This window comes from Podarcis erhardii (genome assembly GCF_964252035.2).
Source record: "Podarcis erhardii genome assembly, chromosome: 2".
Taxonomy (NCBI): domain Eukaryota; kingdom Metazoa; phylum Chordata; class Lepidosauria; order Squamata; family Lacertidae; genus Podarcis; species Podarcis erhardii.
This window is the reverse complement of record NC_138498.1, coordinates 40,351,164-40,376,961: the sequence shown is the minus strand read 5'-3', so window position 1 is coordinate 40,376,961 and position 25,798 is coordinate 40,351,164. Positions and strand designations below refer to the sequence as shown.

General features: G+C 43.5%; 1 protein-coding gene across 1 annotated transcript in view; it reads left to right on the top strand.

Annotated features, from left to right (window-relative positions):
* The first annotated feature begins 679 nt into the window (after window positions 1-679).
* LOC309334461 (heparan sulfate glucosamine 3-O-sulfotransferase 3A1-like) overlaps window positions 680-25,798 on the top strand; it is a 78,313-nt gene continuing 53,194 nt past the window's right edge. Inside the window, exon 1 of the mRNA XM_081848762.1 lies at window positions 680-2,376. Within this exon, the coding sequence (XP_081704888.1) occupies window positions 1,979-2,376 (398 nt within the window). The 5' untranslated portion in view covers window positions 680-1,978. The remainder of the gene's footprint in view (window positions 2,377-25,798) is intronic.

Genomic DNA, 25,798 nt, shown 5'->3' with positions numbered 1-25,798 from the left:
ATTTGCCTACACTTGGCCAGAGACTATTGGCAGTGTGACCAAGTGAGCACAGCACCCAGGCTGAGTCCTAGGTTTACATTTCTTGTTTTGCCATGCAATCACTGAATGATTCTACACAAAACACTTGCTGCAATAGGTTCAGTTTCCCCCATCTGTAAAACTGGGATAAACCTGCTATTTAGAGATGTTGCAAGGATGTGAGGGTGTATGGACTTGTTATACGTGTGGTCATAAAGTTTTACTCAGAGAGACTCACTTAAATTTGTCATGTTCATTAATTTCAGTGAGTTTTCTCTGAGCAAAGAGCACACATAGCCTTTACCTAAGTGTTATGTAGTTGCATCCCTGCATTACCACTTATTTCACAGCAGGACCAATAATGTCATCTCCTGATGGGCTATTTGCAAATCCTCTGCATGGCAAATAAGCTTTTCTCAGGGAGAAACTCGCCATCTAATCTAAGGCTACATTAGCACGCATGGCTAAGGCACTGACACTTTCTTTTTAAAATATTCCCAAATCCTTTTATTATGACCAACCAAAATGTTACAAAATAGGGGGTAAGCTTTTGAGTCCACCAGAGCTCTTCTGTAAAGCAGAAGAAGGGAAGGGAAGGCTTAGTACTGAAGTCAGAATATCTGCAGTGGTAAAAAAAAAATTGCCGTATAGTTTTGTGTGGTTTTGCGGATCTGTCATGAAAGGTGTCTGCACTTGAGAATTTACCATTGCACCACTGGATTTCATAAACCCAGAGAAATGGTTTCATAAACCCAGAAAAATGAGTGGAATTCACATCCGAGTAAATAGCATGAGCAGGATCAGGCTTCAGAAGTGCTTCTGAAGTTGGCAATAGTTATACATCTCCAGCTCTGAATTTCGAAGGTAGTGGTTGGAGAAGTACTGTATCTCCCAAAAGTAACTCCCTCCCTATCCCAAGTGACTGCGCGGGGTGTGTCCCAACTACTTCTTTCTCCGCCTCCACTCAGAGTCCTCTCTGAAAGGCATCTCCGCCCACTTTGCTTTTGCCAACGTTCCGTTGGCTCCTGGGCCCGTCGCTCAAGCTTCGGAGGTGCCTTTCGGAGAAGTTTTTGCTACAATCAAGAGCTCCACGTGTGGTAGCCGCTGGAGCAGCCGGAAAAAGGGAGCCCCGCAGGAAAGAAAGGTGACAGGCGATTGGGAGGATTTTCGCCTACCCGTCCGCGCGAGGTGGGCGCTGCTGCTGGACAGCTAAGGAGCGCGCAAAATCCGAGCGAGGAGCGGCGGAAAAGCAACACCGCGCGTGGCAGCATCTGCGACCCGAGGTGGCTTAGGAAGAGTTGCCGGCTCAGGACTCGTTTGTTTCTTCTTCTGCTGCGCACAAAGCTCCAGCAGACCGGGGTGGGACTGGTTTCTCTTCTTTCCTCCATCAGCAGCAACGATCACCCGGGATCTCAGCCTGGGCGGCCGACAGAAGCTGTGGCAGAGGAGAGCCCTCTCGGCGACAGATCCTCTCCTTGAAACCTTGAGCGCATCCTCCTCCAGCGGCTGCCTCCCGGATCTGGCCGCGCTTCCGATCTCCGCCTGGATGCGCCGCGCTCCCTCCGAGAGGCGCCTGGCAGTGTTTCCCCCGCGCTCCTTGGCTGCGCTTTGACCGGAGATGCGCCAAACTCGCCTCCCAGCTGGAGTTGACGCTACCCGCCCCTTTCTCAGCGGCTGGGCTGCTGCGAGACTCCCTCGAAGGCCTGGTTTAAGCCCAGGTGCCCAGACCCCAACCCCCGCCCGACTCCAACGCCTGGCCGCTGGGATGATGCGCCCGTGAAGCTCCGCGCACGGGGGAAAACCAGCTGCGCCTTCTGCCCTTGCTCCCTACCCCCTCCACCCAAACCCGTCAGCGGACCCCGATCCGAGCCGTCCATGATGGGGTTGCCCGCTCCCCGCCAGGCAGGGCTAAGGGGCTGAGAGTAGGGGGCGATGGCCCCGGCGCGGGGGGCCGCCTAGCATGGCCCGGGGAGGGGTGCCCCCCGCCTCAGCGCCCGGCCCAGAGCCCCTGCCCCGGCGCGCCCTGCGGAAGCTGCTGCTGGTCTTCGGCTCGCTCCTCATGTCTCTCTACGCCAGTTACTGCCTGGCCGGGGCTGCGCGCGTCCTCACCAGAGAGCCGGCCCCGATCCCGCTGGCGCCGGGCGACGAGGGCGCCGCCACGCCCCGCGATCCTTCGCTGCAGCCCCAGGCGGCGGGAGAAGGCACCAAGCGGCTGCCGCAGGCGGTGATCATCGGCGTGAAGAAGGGCGGCACGAGGGCGCTGCTTGAGTTCCTGCGGGTCCACCCGGACGTGAGGGCGGCGGGCGCCGAGCCGCACTTCTTCGATCGGAACTATGGCCGGGGGCTCGCCTGGTACAGGTATGGATGAGGATGCGCTGCTCTTGAACGTTGGCTTGGCTCAGGAGAGGGACTGGGCGCCCTTCTCCTCCCCTTCCTTAGTCTTGTGTGAATCCGGATTCAGTCCTGCCCAGACTGCTTGCTACTCTTGAGAAATATTGTGTGGGCAATTAAGGGGATATGAACTTAGGGTTCCTGTCACTCAGTGCCATGCATCCAACTGTGTGGAACAGAAAGCCATGCATACTTACCTTGGGAATTCCTAACCCCTATGAACACTGATACTTTCTCCTGCGTAAAAATGTATAGGTTTTGATTATTATTTGTGGCAATGCTGAGGGTCTTAAAACTATTATTTCTGCCTTGGAAGCACTGCTTTTTAATTTGAAGTGTATGGGACATGCTGTGGTTATTTAATGCTGAGGGAAATATCATTTGTACATGTTCAGAAACACTGATTGATTTGCATATTCCAGGACTGGCCAGGTCATAGAGGGCAGAATTACTTCTGGGTCTTTGAACAATGGCGAGAGTATTCCTAAACTTGGTTGGGTTCCTTTTAAGGAAATGTGTGTGATGCTATGCCCAGACCAGTCCTGAGCCCCCCCCCGCCCCCATCATGCTTTGCAAACTCTCCCTGAGACCTTGCTACTGTCCTAGGTCCATAAAATCTGCGGACAACCACAGAAATCTATTGGCCACAGAAATCTATTGGCCTTTGCCCTGAGATTCTCCCACCAAGATTAAAGCCTTGTGTTTAAAACCCACTTCAGAGCTCCAATATCTCCTTCACAAAAGGCAAACTTTGATGCCCAAATCTTCCTAAAGCCTCTCATTTTTTGTTTTTAAAAAAGTCAAAGGCCTTGACACAATCTTTTTGTAAACCACTTTGAGGTTTTATTACAATCAAGTGGTATATAAATCTTGTGGAATAAATAAAATAAATAAATCATTAACCAACCATGAGACCGTAACTCCTGTCCACAGCCTCCCTATTGACCTGTATTTATCTTCTCTGGTACCAAACCTATGAAGGTATCTCAGCCCTGCATCTTTAACTGTCTGACTTGAGTTGTTCTACCTCAACTGTCAAAGTTGCTTACAGCCCTGACTTTTTCACAAGGGTAACCACAGTGTTTTCACGACAAGGTATGGGTAAAGCAGCTTTCGCTAGTTGGCCTTTTGATTAATAATGTGTTTGCATGCTTAAAGCTTGGTCTCCAAGCCCTACACTTCATCTTCACACCTGTCCCACAAGCCCACCTTTAACCATCACTCTGAGCACAACCAATTGTACTCAGTATGGCGACTCCTTGTGTAAGACGCTTTGCATCAGCCAGCTTTGAACCTCAGAAGTCCCACAAATGGGCATCCCTAAGAGAGGAGCCCCACTCCCTATAACTCCATTTGCTCTTCCTACACGCAGCCCCATCTCCTTTTCATGTTATATTAGGAACCACTTCCTATCTTCACAACTTGATCTGCAGTGCATGTATCTGGAAGTGAAGCAAACTCTCTTGATTCCAATAAAGTTTTACCAAGTCAAGTGTGTTCAGAGTTTCAGCATTAAAAAGCTCAGAAGTCGTCTTCAGGACATTGCTGCAGCCAGCTCCAGTCAGTCCTTCCTGATACATATTGTGAATGCATCAAACTTTCTGTAAAGAAATCCTTAATTAATCGTCCTACATTCCATGAACCCACTTTCTTCCCCCTCTGAACAATCAACTCTATTTGTTATATCTGACCTTTCCAGCCTCAGCCTTGAAAGTGACCTCACTCTGTATCTGTCTTGGACCCCCCTTCACCCTTATCTACAGGGTCAAAGAGGAGGTGTGCAAACATGATTGGCAAAACTCAATTAATCAAGGGCTCGTTTGGGATTCGAGGGTGGGGTGAGGAGGTAGAAGAAAGGCAGCCCTTGGCAAAACTCTGATTTGCAGGAGTGATGCCATGAGTGCTTCAAGATTTGGAATGCACCACTTATAAAAAGTGGAGCAGACTATTTGGAACTGAATGTGTGTTTCAGCCAACAGAGGTCTTCAGGTTTGAATTTCTGATGTGACGATTGTAAAGCTTCCAATTTGCCACTTGTTCAAACAGTCTGAAAGGTGACGATTTCTGCTAAAGGACAGGCAGTTCCATCTCTAGTTCCTTCCTCAGGATTTCTTTTACTACTAGTTGTTAAATTAAAACAAACTGTAAGAATAACAGCCCATCTACTTCCATTAAAAGGGATGTGCATGTGCATTGCAAAACATGGGTAGGCTCTCATTTTTACAGACTTGTATCCAGCAAAATTAAAAAGAAAGAGGGGTGGGTTTTTTTAGAAGTTAAGAAATTAGTTGTGTGTGCTCACTGATTGTCTGTTTTAAAGCTCTTAACATTCTTGCCAGTGGATTGTGGGAAATTAGTGCAATTAACCACCTCTCTGTTCCTGTAAATACTTTTATTGTTTTATTTCTTCTGCCATTGACACATTTATGCAGTCATGAGGGATTTGTGCAACTGGAGCCTTTGATGGAGAATTTTTGATGCCATGCAAAAGGTCCTTCTAAGAACCGTAGGCCCAATCCAGAGGCAAAGTTAGGTGTGCTGGACACTACAGTCTTGTATGCATCTAGTCCAACCTGCTGCATTGCAGGAATCTCAACTAGATCATACATGACACTTGGTCATCCAACCTCTACTTGAAAACCCACAAGGAAGAAGAGTCCACCACCTCTTGTGAGTGTCTGTTCCACTGTTAACTGAGGTTTATTCCTTGGTAAGTGGGTGTTTTTGATATTAGAACTATATTCACCCTTTCCCAACTTTGGGAGGTGGGAGGTGGGTATGCCAGTTGTGTGAGGCCAAAAGTAGGTGTGGCTGTGGCACATTCTGGCATGCATAGACACACAGCCTGATCTGTGCAGATGAGCTGGGGGGTAATGTTCCCTTTCAGCTCCTCAAATGATTAAACTGATGGCCACAGAGGGGACAACTGGCATCCCCATCAGGGCTCCTGTACCGTGTCTCCTTTTTTTGTTTTTGCTGCTGCCAAAATCAGTGGGTTTAGGGGCCAAAAATAAAATTGATCGAAGGGCTGCATCGGACCAGGGCTTAGCCACCCCCAGGGTATAGGCTTGCATCCTCTCTCACTGAAACCAGCAAGGGTTAATACATTTTTGGTGTAGGAGAACAAAGGAAGCTGCCTATTCAAATGCTGAAGTTTTATTCCAAGTCAGATAATTGTTCTGTATAGCTCAGTGCTGTCTACACTGGCTGGCAGCGACTCTCCCAGGTATGAGGCAGGAGCTCTCCCCAGCTTTTCCTGGAGTTGGCAGGGCTTGCACCTGTAGAATTACATGTGTCACAGGCCACTATTGGGAAATGCTGTGACAGTGCTAGTGAGGAGCTACACTGTCTCCATCATTCTTGTGCCTTGTTGTGATCTGTAGAAAAAGTTGCTGAACTACAATACCCATAAACTGCGTCCTGCATGGCCAATGGCAAGGGATGATGGGAGCTGTAGTGCAGCAACACCTGGAGAACCACAGGATTCCTGCACCTGGTATACTAGACAGACTGCTGGACTTGTGCTGGAAAAGGGTACACTTCTTCCACACACACCTTTTTTTGAAGGGGAATGGTTGTGTGAATCAGGCATACGCAAGCAGATTGACAAACACTTTTTGTAAATGGCAGAAGGGACTTTACCCTTTCAGCTTTGGGGCCATGTGTGATTGTTTTGACCCCTTTCAGGGTGTGAGTAGAATTTCCTTTGTTTTCTTTCAGTGTCATCGTCATGTAGCCAAAACTGATTGTTTATGCATCATCATGGGCTCATCCACACAGGAGCTTGATGTGGGTTTGAAGCTACTTGCACGGTGATTTGGGGGGGGGGGGCGGGCAAGGGTTGCCACTATCCACAAAATATCCTGTGAAGCCCATACTTTCCCCCCAATTTATCCCCCATGGATAAATCTGATAAAACCTCCAGCATGAAATTGCTTGTTCCCTGATGTGCATTGTGAGGTCAAAATGTGGAAGGGCTCTTTTTTTACACGTGCAGATATCTCATTGGGTGTTGTTTCTGCCAGTTGCTGCTGAGGATGTGGTTGTGGTACACACACACACAGAGCTGTATTGTGTGAAATTGCTGTTGGGCAAAACAGCTGTATTAAAAATGAAACTGGCCCTCCAGGATATAAACAGGAGTTGGCAGGTACAGTAGGAAGGAAGGAAAGAAAAAGAAAACACTCGCTCTCCAAATCCCGCCACTCAAGAGCGCTCTCTTCCCCCCCACCAGCCCATCTTGTCTCAGCTATGTATGCCTGTGTGTGAAATGCATTTACATTTAATTGTTGACTGCCCAGAGATTATTAGTTATTGGGTAGTATAAAAGCACTGTCAATAAAGAAATGAATGAATGAATGCTACTAATCCATGCACTTGTGCTATTTTGCCTGATGGCTTGACCCTGCCAAGTAGCATACAGCAGGATTCACTGCCCCTCTCGCACCCCACACCCCCAAACTGACTACTTTGACAAATCAGCTACCTCCACTTGTGCCTCCTGATGGGCTTGTTTCATGAAACTTGAGTGGGTAGAGAGAAGGGAGATCACAGTTCTCTATCTCCACTTGCAGGATCCCATCCTGAAATAAGCTGAAGCCAGATCATAGTAGGGTTAGAGAAAGCATCCCTACTGGTGTAGTGGTTAAGAGCAGTGGACTCGTAATCTGGGGAACTGGGTTCGCTTCCCTGCTCCTCCACATGCAGCTGCTGGGTGACCTTGGGCTAGTCACACTTCTCTGAAGTCTCTCAGCCCCACTCACCTCAGACTGTGCTTGTTGTGGGGGAGGAAGGGAAATGAAATTGTTAGCCGCTTTGAGACTCCTTAGGGTAGTGATAAAGCGGGATATCAAATCCAAACTCTTCTTCTTCTTCAAACTCTTAATATCCCTAGCAACAAATAAAAACACATATGGAAAAGTCACAGCCTTTTATCCATTTTATTTCTAAACTGCTTTGCATGGCAACTGGAACAGGGGAGATCCTGAAAGAGAAAGACTTTTATTTGGGATTGCCAAACAATCACCTCACCAGGGCTCTGTGCCTTAGATGGACAGCTTGACAGGAACCGGAGTAGGAGAACGTGTGGTTCCAGCTACGTGCTGGGACCACCCTCACCTGTTGCTTGCCTATCTTGGGCCCTGTCTGGAACAAGCTAGGTCACCAGGATGCTATAATTGAGGAGAGAAAGGGGAGCCACAGAATATTTGCCAAGCGTTAGGCAGCAGCTGGAGCACATCCGAAGCCCCTGAACCCAGATGCACCAGCAGCTGTGCTTGTTAGGAGTGAGAGAGAAGAGGGAGTAGTGGCCACCTAAGTGCTCAGACAGTGCTCAGGTCTCAACCACTCCTCACCACCAATCATCATGGGGGTGGATTTCAGTGACTGAATTCTCAAAGTTTTGCATTGCTGTTCATTTGGGCTGTGATCTTCTAAGGTAGATGTGCTCATGACTGTTTGGACAGCAGTGGTGGCAGCTGGAGGGGAGTGCCTGGCCTTTGTCAACAGGGCACTTAACCTGAATGTATTCACCTATAGTAAAGTATGTGTGAGAGAGGTACGGGAGACAGTCGTGGCAAATCATACTTGGCCCCAATGCTTTCTCTTCCTTTGCTCACCTGCTCTGCCCTTGCACCCCCAATTTTTGGTGTGGAGTCTGGTGTTTGCAGTCTCCAGTTTGTGGCTGGAGTCCCAGGTTGAGGTGCATGTTAAGGTTCTTAGAAAGGAAATGCTAGCAGTGTGTTAAGTCCCCATGTGTCAGGCTGCTTGTGCAGGTCTCCCTTTTGTGGCAAGGTGCTCAGAACTACCCCTTGGGAAGTCTAGGTATGACACGAGGCCAGAGAAGTATCATCCCATGCATTTGCCTTATCCTCCTCTTAGGTTTATATACCAGTGGGTGGTGTGCTGTGATTGGGTGCTGAGTTGCACCATGCTGGTGTGGACTCAATGGAAGTCAATGGAAGGACAATTTCCTGCACTAGATTTGTGGTGACATTAAAAACTGTGCCACAGATGGAGGTCCAACTGTGGATTGTAGGAATGTAGGATAGAACACAAGTGTGCCCCTCCACTGCCCTGCCATGACTGTGCCCCATTTCAGTCTTTCCTTCAGCATACTTGATGTTCCACTTGTGTAGTGGGGCTCTCAGTCAGTGGATGTTTAGTGTATGATTGTGTCCTAAGTTTCTTCCATCCTGTACCTGAGGGCTGTGCAACACCTTGCAGGAATTTCTTCCGTTCAGACCTGACCCCCCACCCTCCACTCTGCTTCATTTCCTTAAATAAGCCACTTTCACAATGGTAGAATTTTGAGAAATCTAATAAACGTCGGTTACAGGAGGTGCCTGCAAAGACAGCTTTAATCAAATCCAATCAAATATTTTTTAATAGAATGCATTCATCATTCATTGGGAAAGGGGACAAAAAAAAGAGACCACAATGTGAAAATAAACATGAAAGCCAAAGGGCAATTGTCTTATTTGCAATTTGCATTGTTTAGATGGTTCTCCCACGTGCTCCTGTCATTTAAAGTTAATAAAGTTGTGTCCTCTGGCAAGTTAATATGAAAATAGCTTGTTGGCTCAGCAAGCAATTTGTCTTTGTTGCACGGCAGAAATGCTTTGTTTCCCGTCAAGTACGCAGGAGTGGAACAAAGGGCTTTAAGGCTGGGATTGGTGCACACTTAGCAATGAAACATCCTTCCAAATGATCATCAGTAGGCCTTCCCTGTAAAGTCTAGGATCGGGTAAGACTTCAGTCAAAGGCTCACTTGCTAGGGAAATGAATGCAATGGAACTTACTCTGAGTACACATACTAATGTACTCCTCGGATAACACCTATTCAGCTAAGTTTTATTCAGAGTACACCCACTGAAATGAATTAACATGACTAAGTTAGGTCCACTATGTCAGTGGGTCTACTCTGGGTAAAATTCTGTTTAATATCACCCCTTGTTCTGATCTGACCTCAACTCTAATTATTCCTGTGGTTGAAGCTGTTGCTTGGTTGGTTTGAAAGAGTAAGGATAAAGGGAGAAGCAGAACAAGTTATGTGCAGTGCCATCTGATGTATGTCTGCTCAATAATACATCCTACTGCATTCAGTAGGGCTCGGAGTAAGTCTTGAGCTACAGCCAGAATGTCTAAGTCAGCAATCCTGTAGACACCTACCTGGGAGTGTCTACAGCAGTGGTTCTCAAAGGGTGTGGTGCAACACAATGATGTGGCAACAGAGGATGGCAAGTGTAGTGGGAAGATTCAAGGACAATCAACATATTTTGGGAATGATTCATGTTCTTAGGTAGTTGCATTTCTGGGTGTCCCGTGATCATATTATAAAGTCGTTGTGTTTTGTGTTATAAATCAAGCACTGCTAGGAGTTGCTTCTTTTTTTTTTTAATAATAATTTTTATTGGGTTTTCACATTTTTTAGAGACAAACACACGTTACAAAACACAGACACAAAAGTTACAACAAAAACAAAACAAATATCATCACAACACCTTATTTTCTTAACCTTGTTCCCCGGACTCCCCCCCACCCCCTCTTCATACATCCCTATTCCCATAATTCGTTCAGCAAATTTTAGTTTCTTCTTCTTAACCTATAATTGATATTTTTAAATATATCTCTTCATAATTAGCTCGATTTCTCTTGTCCCCAGTTCTTATAAACATTTAAATTTTTCCCTAAGGTCGGCATAGATTCCCTTCCCTCGATTTCCCATTTTTAAATATAGACCCTATTCACCCAACCCAAAATTTATCATCGTTCTTACCCTTCTGTAACTAAATAGCAATAATAAAGATATTTCCCCCTCCCCCCTTCCCAGGTTCTGATCCCTTTTCAAATAAAAATCAACCATCATTTTCAGCCCGGATTCCTCACGTCGAGAGCCTTTAAGTCCCTTTCAGTTCCTCTCCGTCGATTCTGTTGGAAGTCTCTTATATCGGTCCTCGAATCTCGAAAGAATCCATTCTTCATCACTCCGGTTTTTCTTCCCTCATAGATGCTTGGTAGGAACTGCTGCCAAAGGTCAACCAGTCTTTCATAATCAAAAGGATAGCCCCAATCATATTTCTTATATCCTTCAAGTTCCTGTGTTGCAGATACTTCAGGGGCCCCCTCCTTCATCCTTAACATCTTTTGCAGTGTTGTAATCCAGATAATCCAATAGTCTTTTCCCTTGCGTTCCACCATTATGGACTTTTTGTTGGTATATTTCAATTGTTCTTTCTCCTCTCCTTGCTCTCTTTCCTCCAATTCTTGATGTATCTTTTCTGTTTCGGCTGCAGATTCCTTTCCTGTCAGTTCCTTCATGCTTTCAGCAGAGTTGCTTGTTCCTGAAGTCAAGGTCATTAATTGTTTGTTCATACTCAGACTCTGCTCTTGCAGTATTCCCACAAGATAAAACATCCTGTTTATCTCTGCCTGTAGTTTTCCATCTGCCGCCATTGTAGTAGCTTTGGAATCCCCCTAGAGGGATTCTGGTTACTTTGTAAACTTTTTCCAACAGTCCAAATCTTTTTTATTTCTTTCTATCGAGTCTCCAACCACTTTGTTACAATTTAACTTTTAGTTCAGAGAGATATCAGTTAACAAATTTTCAATCTGTCCATTTAACAGTTCTTTTGACAGCTTGTTTTTCTGCACCAGACTTAAACACGGGATTCTCCCTGGTCCCGGGGGGAGGGGGGGTTTCGCAAAAAAAAAGAAAAAAAAGAGGAAAAAAAAGGTTTTCTCCTCACTCTCCAGCACAACACTTCCTTTGTTAAATCGTGGAAGAAGTTTCTTTTATAATGTATAAGTGTATCTTTTCCGCCTTAGTTCTCTGAGCTTTGCTTTAAAATTGTCCGTAGTTAGGGGGGGTGCGGACTCCCTTTTAGCACACCCTCCGATCGTCTCCAATTCAAAGGAAAAATTTCTTAAAGCCAAATTCCATTTACTCACGGGTTAATTCTTTCAGTCCAAATTTCCAGGGAGAAAGTCAGCGCTCTCCGGTCGTGGCTCGCGGCTCCGCTCCACCGAGGTGTCGATCGACTCTCAGCGCCACACCGCCCTCCGTACCCTTTTTCGAGGGTCAGGGGGGGTGCTTAAGGCGCCCACCGAGTCTTCCCGTCCGCAGGCTTCAGCGCCTGCGGTTTCTAAGGGTCCCCGCGTCGCCGGCGCAGCAAGACCCGTCCTCGATGAAGCCGATTCCCTCCGCAGCTCGGAGGAAATCCGCCATTTCCAGATCGCGCTAACCCGGAAGTCTCAGGAGTTGCTTCTTATTGTTCTCCAGTGTATTTCCTATCAATAAAAAAAAAATGGTGTGGTCTGATCAAAGGTTTATTCTGAAGGTGTGGCCCAGAGAGAACCACTGGTCTGGTCTATAGGATTACAGGCTTAGACATTCTGGTTGTAGGTCAGGAATGGGAACCTAATTGACTTGAGCTACCAGCAGTCCTTACCATTGGTTGTGCTCGCTGGGATCTGGTGTCCAACAATTTCTGGAGGGCCACAGGTTCTTCATCCCTGTTGTAACTAAAGCATTGTTCTTGAAACAGGAGTCCCATATTTAGATGCCAATTTATGCCCCTTTAACCCCATGAATTCTGTGGTATACCGACCAGATGCATTTCCCCCCTGATAATAAAGACTTTCTATTCCTGAAACCCAAAGCTGTCTGAGGAATGGTATTTTCTTAACTGTGCAGTTATCCAATTTTGCGTGCCTTGAAAGAGAATCAGAAAGGAAACATTAAAACTTCTGAGGTTTTTCACATTTATTTTTAAGCACATTTTTCTTGACTTTGAAAATAAACACCTGACTTTGGGGACAGTGTGTGGTCACAAAGTCTGGCTGATACTCAAGGAAACTGTTTTATACTTAGTTGTGATCCTAAGGAGACTTGGACATAAATTCCAGTGCAATCAAGGAAATAGCTTTGGGAGGAAACTCTCTGCATATAGTTTCAGAAACTTTGTCTGAGTAAGGAATGTAGGATTGGATAAAGGAGCTGCCTCATCAGCAGTGAATTTAAGAGACCATGACTGGTTCAGTCACACTGGGTATGGAGTCTTGGAGGTGCCACAACTGTGATGTAGAATGGAAGATAAGAGGTGAGGGGGAGGGCACTGCAGAAATTTGAGACCCCAAGATCTGCCACTGGCCTCAAACATTGCAGTGCAATTAATTAATTTATTTTTAAAGTGGCCATAATAATTTTCACATAGGTACAATAGATCTTGGAGACACTTTGATTTCTGCATGGTTTTATTTAATCTATCCTATAATTCATCACCACAACCACCTTTCACCATACTGTGGTGATTGGAGTGGCTTCAGAAAACAATACACTGCAATTAAAAGCTAAACCAATCCATCAAATTGAAACTGTGGCCACAGAGCTATTTGACACTTTAACAGATCGCTGATCTGCACTGAGACAGCTTTTGAAAAGTTGTAGTCCAACTCAAGTACATGTGAGTCTGTCCTAAAGTGCCCTGATTTGCCTCATTACTCAAGGTACACAGAAAACAGAGGCACACTCATAGAGCTGGATTCAGCTAATGAGTCCTGATAGTAGAAGCCTGTGGAAGGTCTTCTGCTAGCACAGTGGGACTTTTCACTCGTGTGCGCCCCACATTGGCTTTGGAGTGGTCAGGGAACCCCAGAGCAGTACATGAGAGGAGAGATTGTTCCACCCAGCAAGCTGAAATGCAACAATCTCCTTAACACTACACTGAATTCCTCCCCATGCATTTATACATTAGGAACTAATGTCTTCAGGAATAAGATGTCAGAATGAGATCAGTAAAAGGATCCCATACTTGCCTTTGGGATTTAGGAAGTAAGAGGGGAGGCCCAACAGTTCATGGTGCCATTCTTTTTTGAATAACTTTTTTTGAAAAAAGCATTTACTGTTTTCCATCTCGCTTCTTAGAGTAATTTGAAAATAGTGTCAGATTCACCTTGCATGGAAATATATGGAGGATGAACTGTTGATGGGCAAGTTCAGTAAGTACTCAATATAGTTGGTGACTATTCTTATACGAAAAATTCAAAGCCAACAGAGCACTTGTTTGATTCTAGTTCATATTTTTATAGACCAAAGCAATTTGCAACCAATTTTCTCTAAAGTATATACATCAGGACTACTTGGGAGTAAGATTTGAGGATTGTTGTTACAGCATATATTCCATGTCTCCTACAAAGCTGAAGATAAACAGTGCAATCCTATGCATGTTTACTCAGGAGTAAGTTTCACTGTGTTCACGAGGCTTACTCTCTAGTATGAGTGTTTAGGATTGCAGGCTACCCAAAGCTTTTTTTGTGGAGGGAAGAGCATTTTCCTGATAAAACTTTTGGCCAGTATAGAAATCCCATCCCTAATTAAGCTCCAAGCCATTAAAACTAGCAAATACAACATACGGATGTTTATGTTAAAATATCCTAGTGGAACACGGTGTTTGGAACATGCAATTAGAAGAGCACAGTGGCTTTAACATCAGTCTCTCAAGTTGTTCTCTTGGGTTAGTTTCTATTTTTTACTTACATAAGAGGACAACAGTGACCTCTACAGTTGAAAATAAAACATTAATGGACCTACTAGAATGGAAATATTTAGTAACGAAGCATACATTTAAAAAACGATGCATAGAAACAGAGTTTCATGTTGCTTTTCTAATGAGAAATCAAAAGTTTAGTAATACTGTGGACAGAAGCTGAGTAGGTCAATCTGATTAAGCTCTTTTATTTCTTAAAAAACCCCAACAAGACAGTGATTTTGAAGACTGTAGGAAAGCAGTGTGTGCTCTTCTTGCTAATCCCCCTGTTAGCCAGTTAAATTCTTTCTGCTTGCTTATGGATCAGAATCGGAAATGAAACATGTCTGCAGTGCTGCATGTTGATTCAAGGGGAACAAAGTCTCTTCCCTGCTCCCACCCATACCTTCCCTTAAGAGCACATCTCTCCTATTGCAAAGGCAGATCACCCACTGCAGAGATCCTTATTTAAACACAATAGCGGGGCTTTAAATTTGAAAGCTGTGACATCTCAATGGATGGATCCATGTGGGCTGGATATTTCAGGGGAAGCTGAGTGCCTGCAGCAGCTTTCTCTCTGTTTCACGTCTGCAAGTTCCTAGGTTCACAAGGGAGAAATTGGGAAAGGAGTGAGTTGGGGGGGGGAGAGCCAGTCACAATGGCCTCATTGATTTAAAAAATTGAGGAATCGTTGAACAAGTCTATTGAGCAGGCAGAGTTCAATAGCAGGTGAAGCTTCCCCCGCCCACCCCCTTCCTTCAGTGTAATGTGACTTTATAAAGCCTGAGGGTGAAGGAAACCTTATGTAGATTGTGTTAAAAATGTAGGGGAGTAAGTTACAAAGGATGGGGTGGGGGTGGGGGGAGAAAAGAAATCATTACTAAGGACATTAGGGTGAAGGGTTGTTTTTGAGAGGTGCTATTTTTGCCTTCTGATCCTTTGTTTAGCCTGCCACAGATTCAGTTGCTCACTGGAATGCCATTATCCCGTCAGTCACTCCAAGATCGTCTATTTAGTATGTTTTAATCTTTGCCTGCCTTTGTAAAGCTGCCACTGGATTTGCGAGAGGAAAAGAATGCCACTATCTTAGGCAGCGTTCTGCAAGGAGATGAAAGATGATTCAGTATACTTTTCTTTCAAGGATCTCTGTGTGTATGTGTGGGGGGTTAAGTACTGGCACTCCTCGATGCTTCAGATCTGGGAAGTTCTGTGTCTTCTAATTAATACTGTTTCTTTGCTTACACAAATCTTCCCCCTCCCTCAAAAGGCAGCTACGAATGGTGGGAATCAAAGCAAAGGCCAAAGTTTGCACTTCCTTGAAAAGGGCTTGGAGAGAAGCCTGTTCCAGCAGCTGGAGGCAGCTGTGGAGCCCCTGCTTCCTGTACGGCTTCCCGTCCTCAGTGCCTCAAGCTCTGCCTCACATGAAAAAGTTGCGATGGAATCTGAGCCTTGGGGACTGAGCACTTGGCTGCTGTTGTGGCCTGTCTGTGCGTGAGATGGCTTAGCAAAATGCAGGGTCCACAGGGCCAGAATCGGGTGCATCACAGCTCTGAAAGAAGCCGTAGTGCTTGGCATGCCATCCATCATTTGGAGAAGGGTTGGGTTGATTAATATGTACTGTATGCAGGTTACATTTAAGGTGACAGTAAGCACATTTAAGCTTTGAAGGGATTTGTCTGTTACATCTCTGTACTCCCCCATCACACTCAGTCTTCTTGGTAGAAATCAGGAGCAGGAATTGGGCTTCTGTTCTTGATCTCCTGCTGCTCTTACCAAAGGTGGGGGGCTAATTTCCCAGTTGGAGGTGAAATTCAGCATTCAGAGAGCTGTAGAATCTTCCACTCAGGCCAAAATCTTAGAAACATAGGAAGCTGCCTGATACAAAGTTAGATTGTTGACCCATCTAGCTCAGTATTGTATATACTGACTGGTAGCAGTTCTCTAGGTTTTCCATCAGTAGTCTTTTCATCCATATCTTGAGATGCCAGTTATTGCACTTGGGACCTAGTACATGCAAAGCAGCTTCTCTACCATGACAAGAAGGAAGTAGCTAGAGAGAATGAATCGTGGTTTCACTTGTCTTAATACTAATGCACAGGGTATAGAAAACAAACAAGATGAAGTTGAGCATTTAATAAAGCATGGCAAATATGACCTAATAGGCATTACTGAAACCCTGGTGGGATGTGACTCATGACTGGAATGTAGAAATTGAGGGGTGTAAGCTATTCAAAAGGAATAGATCAAACAGGAAGGGACCACCAGCAGCATTATATGTAATAGAATGCCAAGAATGTAAGATCCAATAAATTACTCAATTGCCTTGCTGACAATTTCATTTCCTAGAAGGTGGTGTCTTCCAACTCTGCAGTTCTATGAAGAAAATAGGACTTACTGAGTACATGTATCTAGGAGTTCACTTTCAGATATTTTCTTCTCCCTGCTGGGAGGGGAGAAAAGAATGGGGAGCGATAAAGTTTCTTAGAAACATAGGAAGCTGTAATTCAGTACTCTCTGTGCCAGGGGTAGCCAATGTGGTACCTCTAGATGTTGTGGACTACCACTCCCACCATTCCTGACCATTGGTTACGTTGGTTGAGACTGATGGAGTAGTAAACCAAAATTTGGAAGCCTTCAAATGCGGCAGAAGATCTGCACCTCTCTGTTCTTCATTAAAATTGCTCTGTTAGGCTGCAATCCTAAACTCTCTCACCTGGGCATACTCAATGGGGTTCACTTCCAAATAGGCTTGTACTGATAGGTTTGCTTCATTAAGTCCAATGAATTTAATGGAACTTATCTCTGAGTAGACATGCCTAGGACTGCACTGTAAACTCAACTAACAAACATTTTTAATATTTGGACTCCTCCGGAATAGTGTCATGGATTCCACTATTTTATCATTTCCCCCCTTCTTCCAGGCTCCCCTTCTCATAAGCAGATGTGTCCTTTATGCAGATGTGTGTTTACACATATGCATCCCTGAACTGGTATCAGTAGACTTGGTTTTATGTGCCAGTTATCTCCTCGAAAGGGCATCATAGATTATTGTTTCAGGGTGTGTTTGTAAGATGTTATTCTTCAGACAGATGGCAATCCCTGTGCCTGTAGTCTGGCTTCAGGCACAGAATCCTATAAAAGCAGCTGTCGGCTCTGTAATGAGCTTTTGAACTCTGACCTGTCATTCGGAGGGTCGGGGTTTTCACAGGCTGGCTGTTGGGAAGGCAGTGTCTCTTGAATCACACTGTACCCTGTGTCTGAAGCCACAAGGTGATTACCAGGAAATAATTCCATGATGGCTGCCTCATACATCTTTAATTAGTTTATGGCAAGAAAGAAAGAGAGCCCCGGACCAGCTGACTGTGACGTCTGGGTGTGTGGGGTGTGTAAAGTGAAGAAGGTACAGGGAAATTGGTAGGGCATGCAAAACTTGTTGTGTTCAGTTGCTGGGTGTTTCTTCATCTTTGGGTTTCATGCGATGTGCTCATGCATATTAGACCTCTGGCAAGAATTCCTTTGCCTACACCTTCAAAATCTATCACTCAAACATACACCTTTTCCATTGTCCTCTGTGAGTTGGAGTGTGTGCAGGGCCTCTCAGAGGTTCAGAGATGTCTGGGCCACTTCCAGCTTTTGAGGCCGGTAGCCGTAATAAAAAACCAAAAAAATAAACCTGATGATTCATGCAAACAATAAGTGGTTTGTGTGTGTGTGTGTATATATATATATATATATATATATATATATATATAAAATTAATGTTTATGAACACTTATAAATCCCCAACACAACAAAATCTATGTTGGTTATCATAACAGTATGCCTTTTATCAATCACATCTCTTATTTGCTGGAATTTGCGGCTCTAAACTGAGAAAATTGTGTCTATATTTGGGGCTCTCTTTGAGCTTGAGGCCCAGGTTAGTTGGCTCTCCTGCCCCTCTCTCCCTGATCAGCCCTGAGGGTGTCTGGAGATGACTTCACACAAATACAAATGCATTAAAAATGAAGGCAAACCCACCATTCTCTTTTCATTCCCTAAGTTTGACTGCAAAGTTGTGTTTACAATGTGCCTGATTGTCCCATTGACTGTGGACACCACAACAATCCATATTCTGCTGTTTGTCTTTTTGTCAGGAAGAGCTTGTATGGGTTTTGGGACTTTGTCATCTTGCCATAGCCTCTTCCTACTCACTAAACCCTATTGCCCCATCTGCTCCTGACACCTCCTCCTCAGAGTCCTCACTCTGACCGCTCATCATCATCATCCCACCACCAGTCCCCTGACTCTGAGTCTTCTTCCCATGGGATTCCCTAGCTGGTGGCTCCTACCACTCTTCTATATCCAGCCAGTCCATGACTGCATCCGCGTGTGGTTTTTAATTTTTAAAAGGCCATTCAGCAGAATTGGAATGCAAGCAAAAGTTAACTTCTCTCTAAATACTCTCTCACTTCCATCCTTCTTATTATACATTGATGTCTTACAGTATAATCATAGTGGTAAACATGACACCTCAGAGTTCAATGGAACTTACTCCATAGTAAGTATGTATAAGGGTTGCAGTGTTAGTAATACACATGACTTAACCTTTCCTAGACAGTATCCAAACTTAGCCTAGAAAAACAGTGCAAAGAAAAAAAAATTCTGTTCACAGTGTGTTCAGGTGTAGTGAAAAGGAATCGATCCATTCCAGCCTGTGTTTTTCCTATGCTCTGTACTTGTATAAAATAGAAAAGTTATCTCAAACTTAATTTGAGATAAATCTAAGCACCACGGTGGAAAAAAGAACAATCTGGGATGCAAGTAAAGCGGTTATGAGAGGGTTTCTAATACAACAAAACACTGTAAAGAAAAGACTCTGGAATGAAAAGAAGCAGAAGATACTGGAGAGAATAAGTGAAGGAGAAAGAAAATTAAGATCTAGGCCCAAGTCTAAGGAAGTGCTGAGAGAAGTGAAATTTTTCCAAGCCCAATATATGAAACTGATAAATCAAGAAGTGGAGTGGAAAATTAAACAAATGAGACAAAGATCTTTCGAATCAGCTAACAAGTGTGGGAAACTGCTAGCATGGCAGTTGAAAAAAAGACAAAAACTAAATACAGTTACAAATCTAGAGATTGAAGGGAGAATGGTTCAGAAACCTGAAGAAATTAGAAAATGTTTCCAGAGATATTTCAAAGATCTTTATGCACAAGGGCCGCAGAAAGAATCCGAGATAGATCAATTTATTAAAACTAACGGATTACAAAAAATTTCCCAGGAAATGAGAACAACCCTGAATGTTAAAATTTCACAGCAGGAAATTGAGAGTGCCATACAGAACCTCCAACTAGGCAAATCTCCAGGCCCTGATGGACTTACCTCCAAATATTATAAGGTTTTGAAGGACTATTTGATTACAACCTTTGACGGAGGTATGCAACCAGATTATGGAGGGTAGGAAGGCACCAGAAACGTGGAAAGAAGCTTTCATCACATTGATTCCCAAAACAGAAACTGAAAAGACTCAACTTAAGAACTACCGTCCCATCTCACTCCTAAATGTGGATTACAAAATTTTTGCAGATATTTTGGCTAGTAGATTTAAAAAAGTATTGAATGAAGTGATTCATAAAGATCAAGCAGGCTTTCTCCCGGGTAGGCATTTGTTTGACAACACAAGAAACATTATTGATATTTTGGAACTTTTACAAACAAACATCAACACTAGAGCGGTGTTAATTTTTATTGACGCGGAGAAAGCCTTCGACAACATTTCTTGGATGTTCATGAAGAAAAACTTGGAAGGGATGGGAGTGGGACGGGGGTTTGAAAATGGTATAGAAGCAATATATTCAGAACAAAAAGCTAAATTGATAGTAAACAATGTGGTGACGGAGGAATTTAATATTGAAAAAGGGACACGACAGGGGTGCCCCCTATCCCCATTATTGTTTATATCGGTCCTGGAGGTGCTTTTGAACATGATTAGAAAGGACCGGTCAGTTTGGGGTATTGAGGTCGGAGTGAAACAATATAAATTGAAAGCATTTGCAGATGACTTGGTATTAACATTACAGGAGCCAGTCCCTAGCACAAAAAGAGTTTTAGATTTAATCTCTGATTATGGTCGGGTGGCGGGATTTAAGTTGAATAAGCAAAAAACTAAGGTTCTAGTAAAGAATTTAACATCTACAGAAGCAGATGAGTTTTTGAAAGAGACAGGATTAAATGTGGTTAAAAAGGTGAAATACCTAGGGGTGTATCTGACTTCTAAAAACTTGAATTTGTTTAAGGATAACTATGAGAAATGTTGGTCAGAAATTAAAAGGGATTTGGAAATTTGGACAAGACTAAAACTTTCCTTGTTAGGCCGAATAGCAGCTATAAAGATGAATGTTTTGCCGAAAATGTTATTCTTGTTTCAGACCCTGCAGATTGTGGACAAAGTGGAATGTTTTGGAAAGTGGCAGAAGGATATTTCTAAATTTGTTTGGCAGGGCAAAAAACCCCGAATTAAGTTTAAAATACTAACAAAAGAAAGGGGGGGATTTGCCCTGCCAGACTTGAGGTTATATTATGAATCTACAGCCTTCTGCTGGATGAAAGATTGGTTCTTGTTAGAGAACACCGATGTCCTAGATCTGGAAGGGTTTGATAACGCTTTTGGGTGGCATGCGTATTTGTGGTATGACAAGGTTAAAGTTCATAAAATGTTTAAAAACCATATTGTTAGAAGAGCAATCTTTATGGTCTGGACAAAATATAAAGACTTATTGGAGAGTAAAACACCAAGGTGGCTTTCACCGGCGGAGGCCAAGGCACGTAAGAGACTTAACATGGAGGCCTACTGGCCAAAATATTGGGAACTAATCGAAAAAGTTGGTGACAATTGGAAGCTGCAGAGTTTTGAAAGTGTAAAAAGCAAGGTGCGAGATTGGTTGCATTATGCCCAAATTCGGGAAATTTTTAAAACAGATAAAAAGGTTGGGTTCCAGGTGGAAAAATCGAAATTAGAGACAGAATTGTTAGAACCTAAAGACAAATTACTTTCAAGAATGTATAACTTGCTGCTTAAATGGAATACACAGGATGAGACAGTCAAATCCGCCATGATAAAGTGGGCACAGGATATTGGACATAACATTATGTTTGATGACTGGGAAAGGTTATGGACCACCGGAATGAAATTCACGGCATGTAGTGCCCTGAAAGAAAATATTATGAAAATGATATACCGGTGGTACATGACCCCAGTCAAGCTTGCTAAGATATACCACCTGTCTGATAACAAATGTTGGAAGTGTAAAGAGGCGGAAGGGACATTCTTTCACCTCTGGTGGACATGTCCGAAAGTGAAGGCCTTTTGGGAAATGATCTATAATGAGTTAAAAAAGGTATTTAGATATACCTTACCCAAGAAACCGGAGGCCTTCCTTCTGGGCATTGTAGACCAGAATGTGTTAAAGAAGGATAGAACTTTTTTTATGTATGCTACAACAGCAGCAAGAATTCTCATCGCAAAGTGTTGGAAGACACAAGATTTACCCACACTGGAGGAATGGCAGACGCAGTTGATGGACTATATGGAACTGGCTGAAATGACCGGCAGAATCCGAGACTTGGGAGAAGAAACAATGGAAGAGGACTGGAAAAAATTCAAGGACTATTTGCAAAAATATTACAAGTTGTATGAATGTTAAGAAAATGCACCTTTTAGGAAATATTAGCCCCAGCAATTGTAATTAGGTGAAATGAAAACTAAGGCACAAGAAGTTAGAGGTGGAATCAAGAAATTTTTTTATTGCATTATGTTTTAATCAAAATACATAAGATTACGGTTATAATAATTTCGACTTTGGTAACATGATGAATTGAAAGATACAATAAGTAATGAAATAAGATAATAAATAGCTGAAGATTTTGTATTATGAACATTGGGTTATAAATATATTGAAATGGGTAACATGACAAAATGAAAGATACAATAAGTGATGAAATAAGATAACAAAATGCTGAAGTTGGTATTATAAATAATGCAGATTCGGGAAGATGTGGGGAAGTCCAAAAGATTCTGTAAAAGAAATATGAAATTATGAAACTTTTGTACTTTATCTTTTTTCTTTTTCTTATTCTGTAAAACTAATAAAAATATTTAAAAAAAAAATAAAATAAAATAGAAAAGTTAAATCATTGGAATTTATGAGGTTCAACTTCTCTAATTTAATATGTCTATTGATTTCTCCCAACCTCTTTCTTGAATTATAGCCCATCCTTTCCCAAACGCTCAAGTGGGTAACAATGTTGGAATCATCAAACCTTCTAGAATAATCAAAACTATCCTTATCTTTCTTCCCACATCATAAAGTCCCCGTTCATATGGACACTTTAAAAATATTTCAAATATTTCAGTAAAAGTGGCATCATTCTCTGTGCATAAATGCACAATCCAAATGTTCCATAGATTCCGTTTTCTATTTCTCCCCTTTCTTCATCACCCTAAGCCGATGGAAAAAGCAGGTACTACTGTCAGTTTGTTCATTATTTATCACTTCAATTTACATCCCACCCATCATCATTTTCACCCTCTGGGCAGCAGAGGAAGTCTTCAGCTGCCCCTTCTGGCAATCAAGAATCTTTCATTTCCTCCAGCCCTTCTGAAGGTGAAGTTCCTGGGTTTGACCAAGCTAGATCTCTCTCTTGCCCCACTCCTACACGCTAATAAAATTCTTCCAAAGTTGTCTGCTTTTGAAGGCTGGGATAAAAGCTCATGGGATGAAAGTAGGATGAAGAATTTGAGTATTCTCAAGGGCTACCTCACCTTGGAGTAAGTTACTGCACTGCCTCCAGGCAGCAGATTCTAGAGAGTATATACTGTGTGTGCTATTTTATTGCCTCCAGCCTGCATCTCAGTGCTGACATGTTTGCTTTCAAAAATGAGCGGAGGAGTGTTGTTGTTTTGACTGATTTGCTTCAGGCCTGGAAATATGTAGGGCCAGGGCTGAGCCTTTCCCTTGGCATCTAATCTCACCACCAATCCTTTCGCCAGGCTATGTGCGCTTCAGGGCTCAAACTTCTCATCTCCAGTCTGCAAGCAAAAACCCACACAAACACCATTAAAACAACCCAACCCACTAGGTTAAGAAAAGATGGTAATTAACTGCAAAATTTCAAAGAGTGGACTATCATTTGCAGAAGTCTTCACACAGGCACCTGTATATTTAGGCATAACCTTACTTTATTATCTCTAAGGGATATGTGGGGCTTCTGCAATCAGTGTAGTTCTAAGCAAGTTCTCTTGCACTATTATTTTTTAGGGTAAACTGAGGGAGACTTGGGGTGATATGCTGCTAAGTTTTACTCAGAGCAGACCTGTTGAAATTAGTGGACCTAACTAAGTCATGTTCTTTAATTTCAAGGCATCTGAGTAAAACTTAGTTGAATACTCTCTCCCACCCAGCTGAGAATTGTGGGACATGCATAGAATTACCATTTTGACTGGAAACAAGGATAACAAATGATTATAGGAGTTTATACCTTCTATCCTGATACATGTGAATGTTATTTCCTTGTCAAGCAGACAGTGCTGCGGAGGAGGAGTCTGTCTGGGGAGTTTTTTGAAGTAACCTAGACAGAGAGAGATCCAAGTGAGAGGGCTCCTTTCTCAGCTCCTTGGCAAGAAGCTATGGGTGGGTAGCTGGAGACTTGGCAGAAAAGGCCTTGCTGGTGGAGGTCATGAAGAGGTCTTTGGCCTGTTTTCTTCAAGGAACATAAGCATTAATCCCAGTATCCTAGCTCAGGTAATATTACACTTTCTCCCGTGAAACTGACCCTGCAGTTTCCATTAGCATTCTCCACCTCCCGCCACTATACCTTTGCCTGCTGTTTAACATTGTTCTGTGCAAGGTGCGGAGGGGAGGGAGAGTTCTGGGATCTAGCCCAGGAGTGGTTGAATTTCAGTGCTGAACTTTTGCCTATAAGCAGCAAAGTTCTTGGAGAGGAAAAAAGGTATGCAAGGGAATCGGTGTGCATGGTGACTGCAATGTGATAGCTTTGAAACACTGGTGTGGCTCTCCTTCCTATCCTTCCTATCCTAGCCTTCCTATTATCACTACATAGTATCGAGCATGTTCAGATGAGCTACCACATGCTTCCAATGAATGTGTGAGGGGGTAGCCAGAATGTGCTCAATGTCCATACATTTGGTGTTGGTATGAGAGGGGTCCTATGCGCATGTGGATGGATGAGTATAGGACTTTTCAACAGAAGTAAGAAACCTGGCCAATCAGGGATCCCCCTCCCATGGAATAGACCTATGCAAGTAGACCCTCTTGTACAATGCCACCAAATGTATGGTTAGTGGGGATGTTGGCATCAAAGAGGTGTGGGTTATGGGCGTGATCTGCTCCCTCCATCAATGCACAACAACACTTGTTTGAACAGTCCTATAAACAAGCAGGATCCTTACCTAATGGTGTGTCTGTCATTGATCCAGGCTGCATTTGTGAAGGTAACTCTTCCGCCATGGGCTCCATCATGTAGCTCTGATCTGGAGAATATCTGGTGCTTTGCTCCTCTGTGGCTGAATTTAGGAGGTGTGATAGATTTCCACTTCTGTTGCTCTTCTGCAACAGATGTGTTGAATTAATGCCTTGGCTCATAATTGCTTGCATGAAGCACAAAGCTACATTTGCACAACATGCAAAGATGTCTTCATGTTTACCTATAGAATAGATGACTGGTTCTGGATCATTTATTTGTCACAATTATTTTTTTATCCTGCTCTTTAGCCAAAAAAGGCTCCCAGAGTGGGTTTATCAATTAACCAAAAAAGGGACAGCTTTTGTCCTCAGGCTTACAATCTGAAAAAAACACAGCACTAAAGGAGAATTGATTGGGAAGGAGAAGAAAATAAGCAGATTCAAGTACAAGTTAAAGTATTTTAATGGCCAGAAAAGAAAGAGCCAGAAACTGCTGATCTGTCAGCAACACGAATGGGATGGTTCCGCATCCCTTCTTTCCAGCAATCATGGTTGCTGCCAAGTGATGGTGGAAAGAGGAGTCTGACTTTTCAGCAGAGCTGATGGTAGACTAGAAGGTAGAATAGGTTTAGAAGGAGGAGTTGAGGTTAAAAGTTAAAGAAACACTTCTGTAAGGGGACATATGTACCTTCTTCAGGAGCCCTAACAGAAGGGGTGCTGCAGAGCTGAAGTTCAGAGCAGCCACAACCAGCAGTACTGCTGCCTGGGAAAACCATGAAGATTGCATTAGCACTGATACATATATCTAAAAGTCAAACTACATGTTCATCACAGAGTCTGCCAGTCTGGGGCCACCAATCTGTATCAGAATAATTGGGATGGGGTGTAAGAGGGGCTTTAATCAGTTGTCCCACTTTGGCTCCAGTCTGGATTGGGGTGGTGGTACTCTCTCTCTCTCTCTCTCTCTCTCTCTCTCTCTCTGTGTGTGTGTGTGTGTATGCCACCTTGAGCTCTTGGGAGAAAATGGTGGGATTGAAATGCAATAAATAAATCAAATAAATACATAAAGCCTTGCATCATGACAAGTATGACTTCTGAGGAATTTGGAAATATAGAGTGGAATTCTGTAAGGGTAGTTTTCTTCATAAGTGGGGGAAATCTTCTCTCTGCAGAGTTCACTAAAACCCAAGCTTTTTTTCTGAAAGAATTTAGGCTGGCTGACTTATGTTGTCTAAGACTTGGCAATAAAACCCACAACATAATGTACCCACCATGAGCCCAGAGAAGCTAAGGAAACAGGGGGTTCCCCTCCTCCTTCTGAGAGCATGTGTTGATCTTTGCTGCCGTTCCCCTTAACCAATACTGAACGCAGAAAGCTGAACCTTCAGCCACTTAGGTTGCAG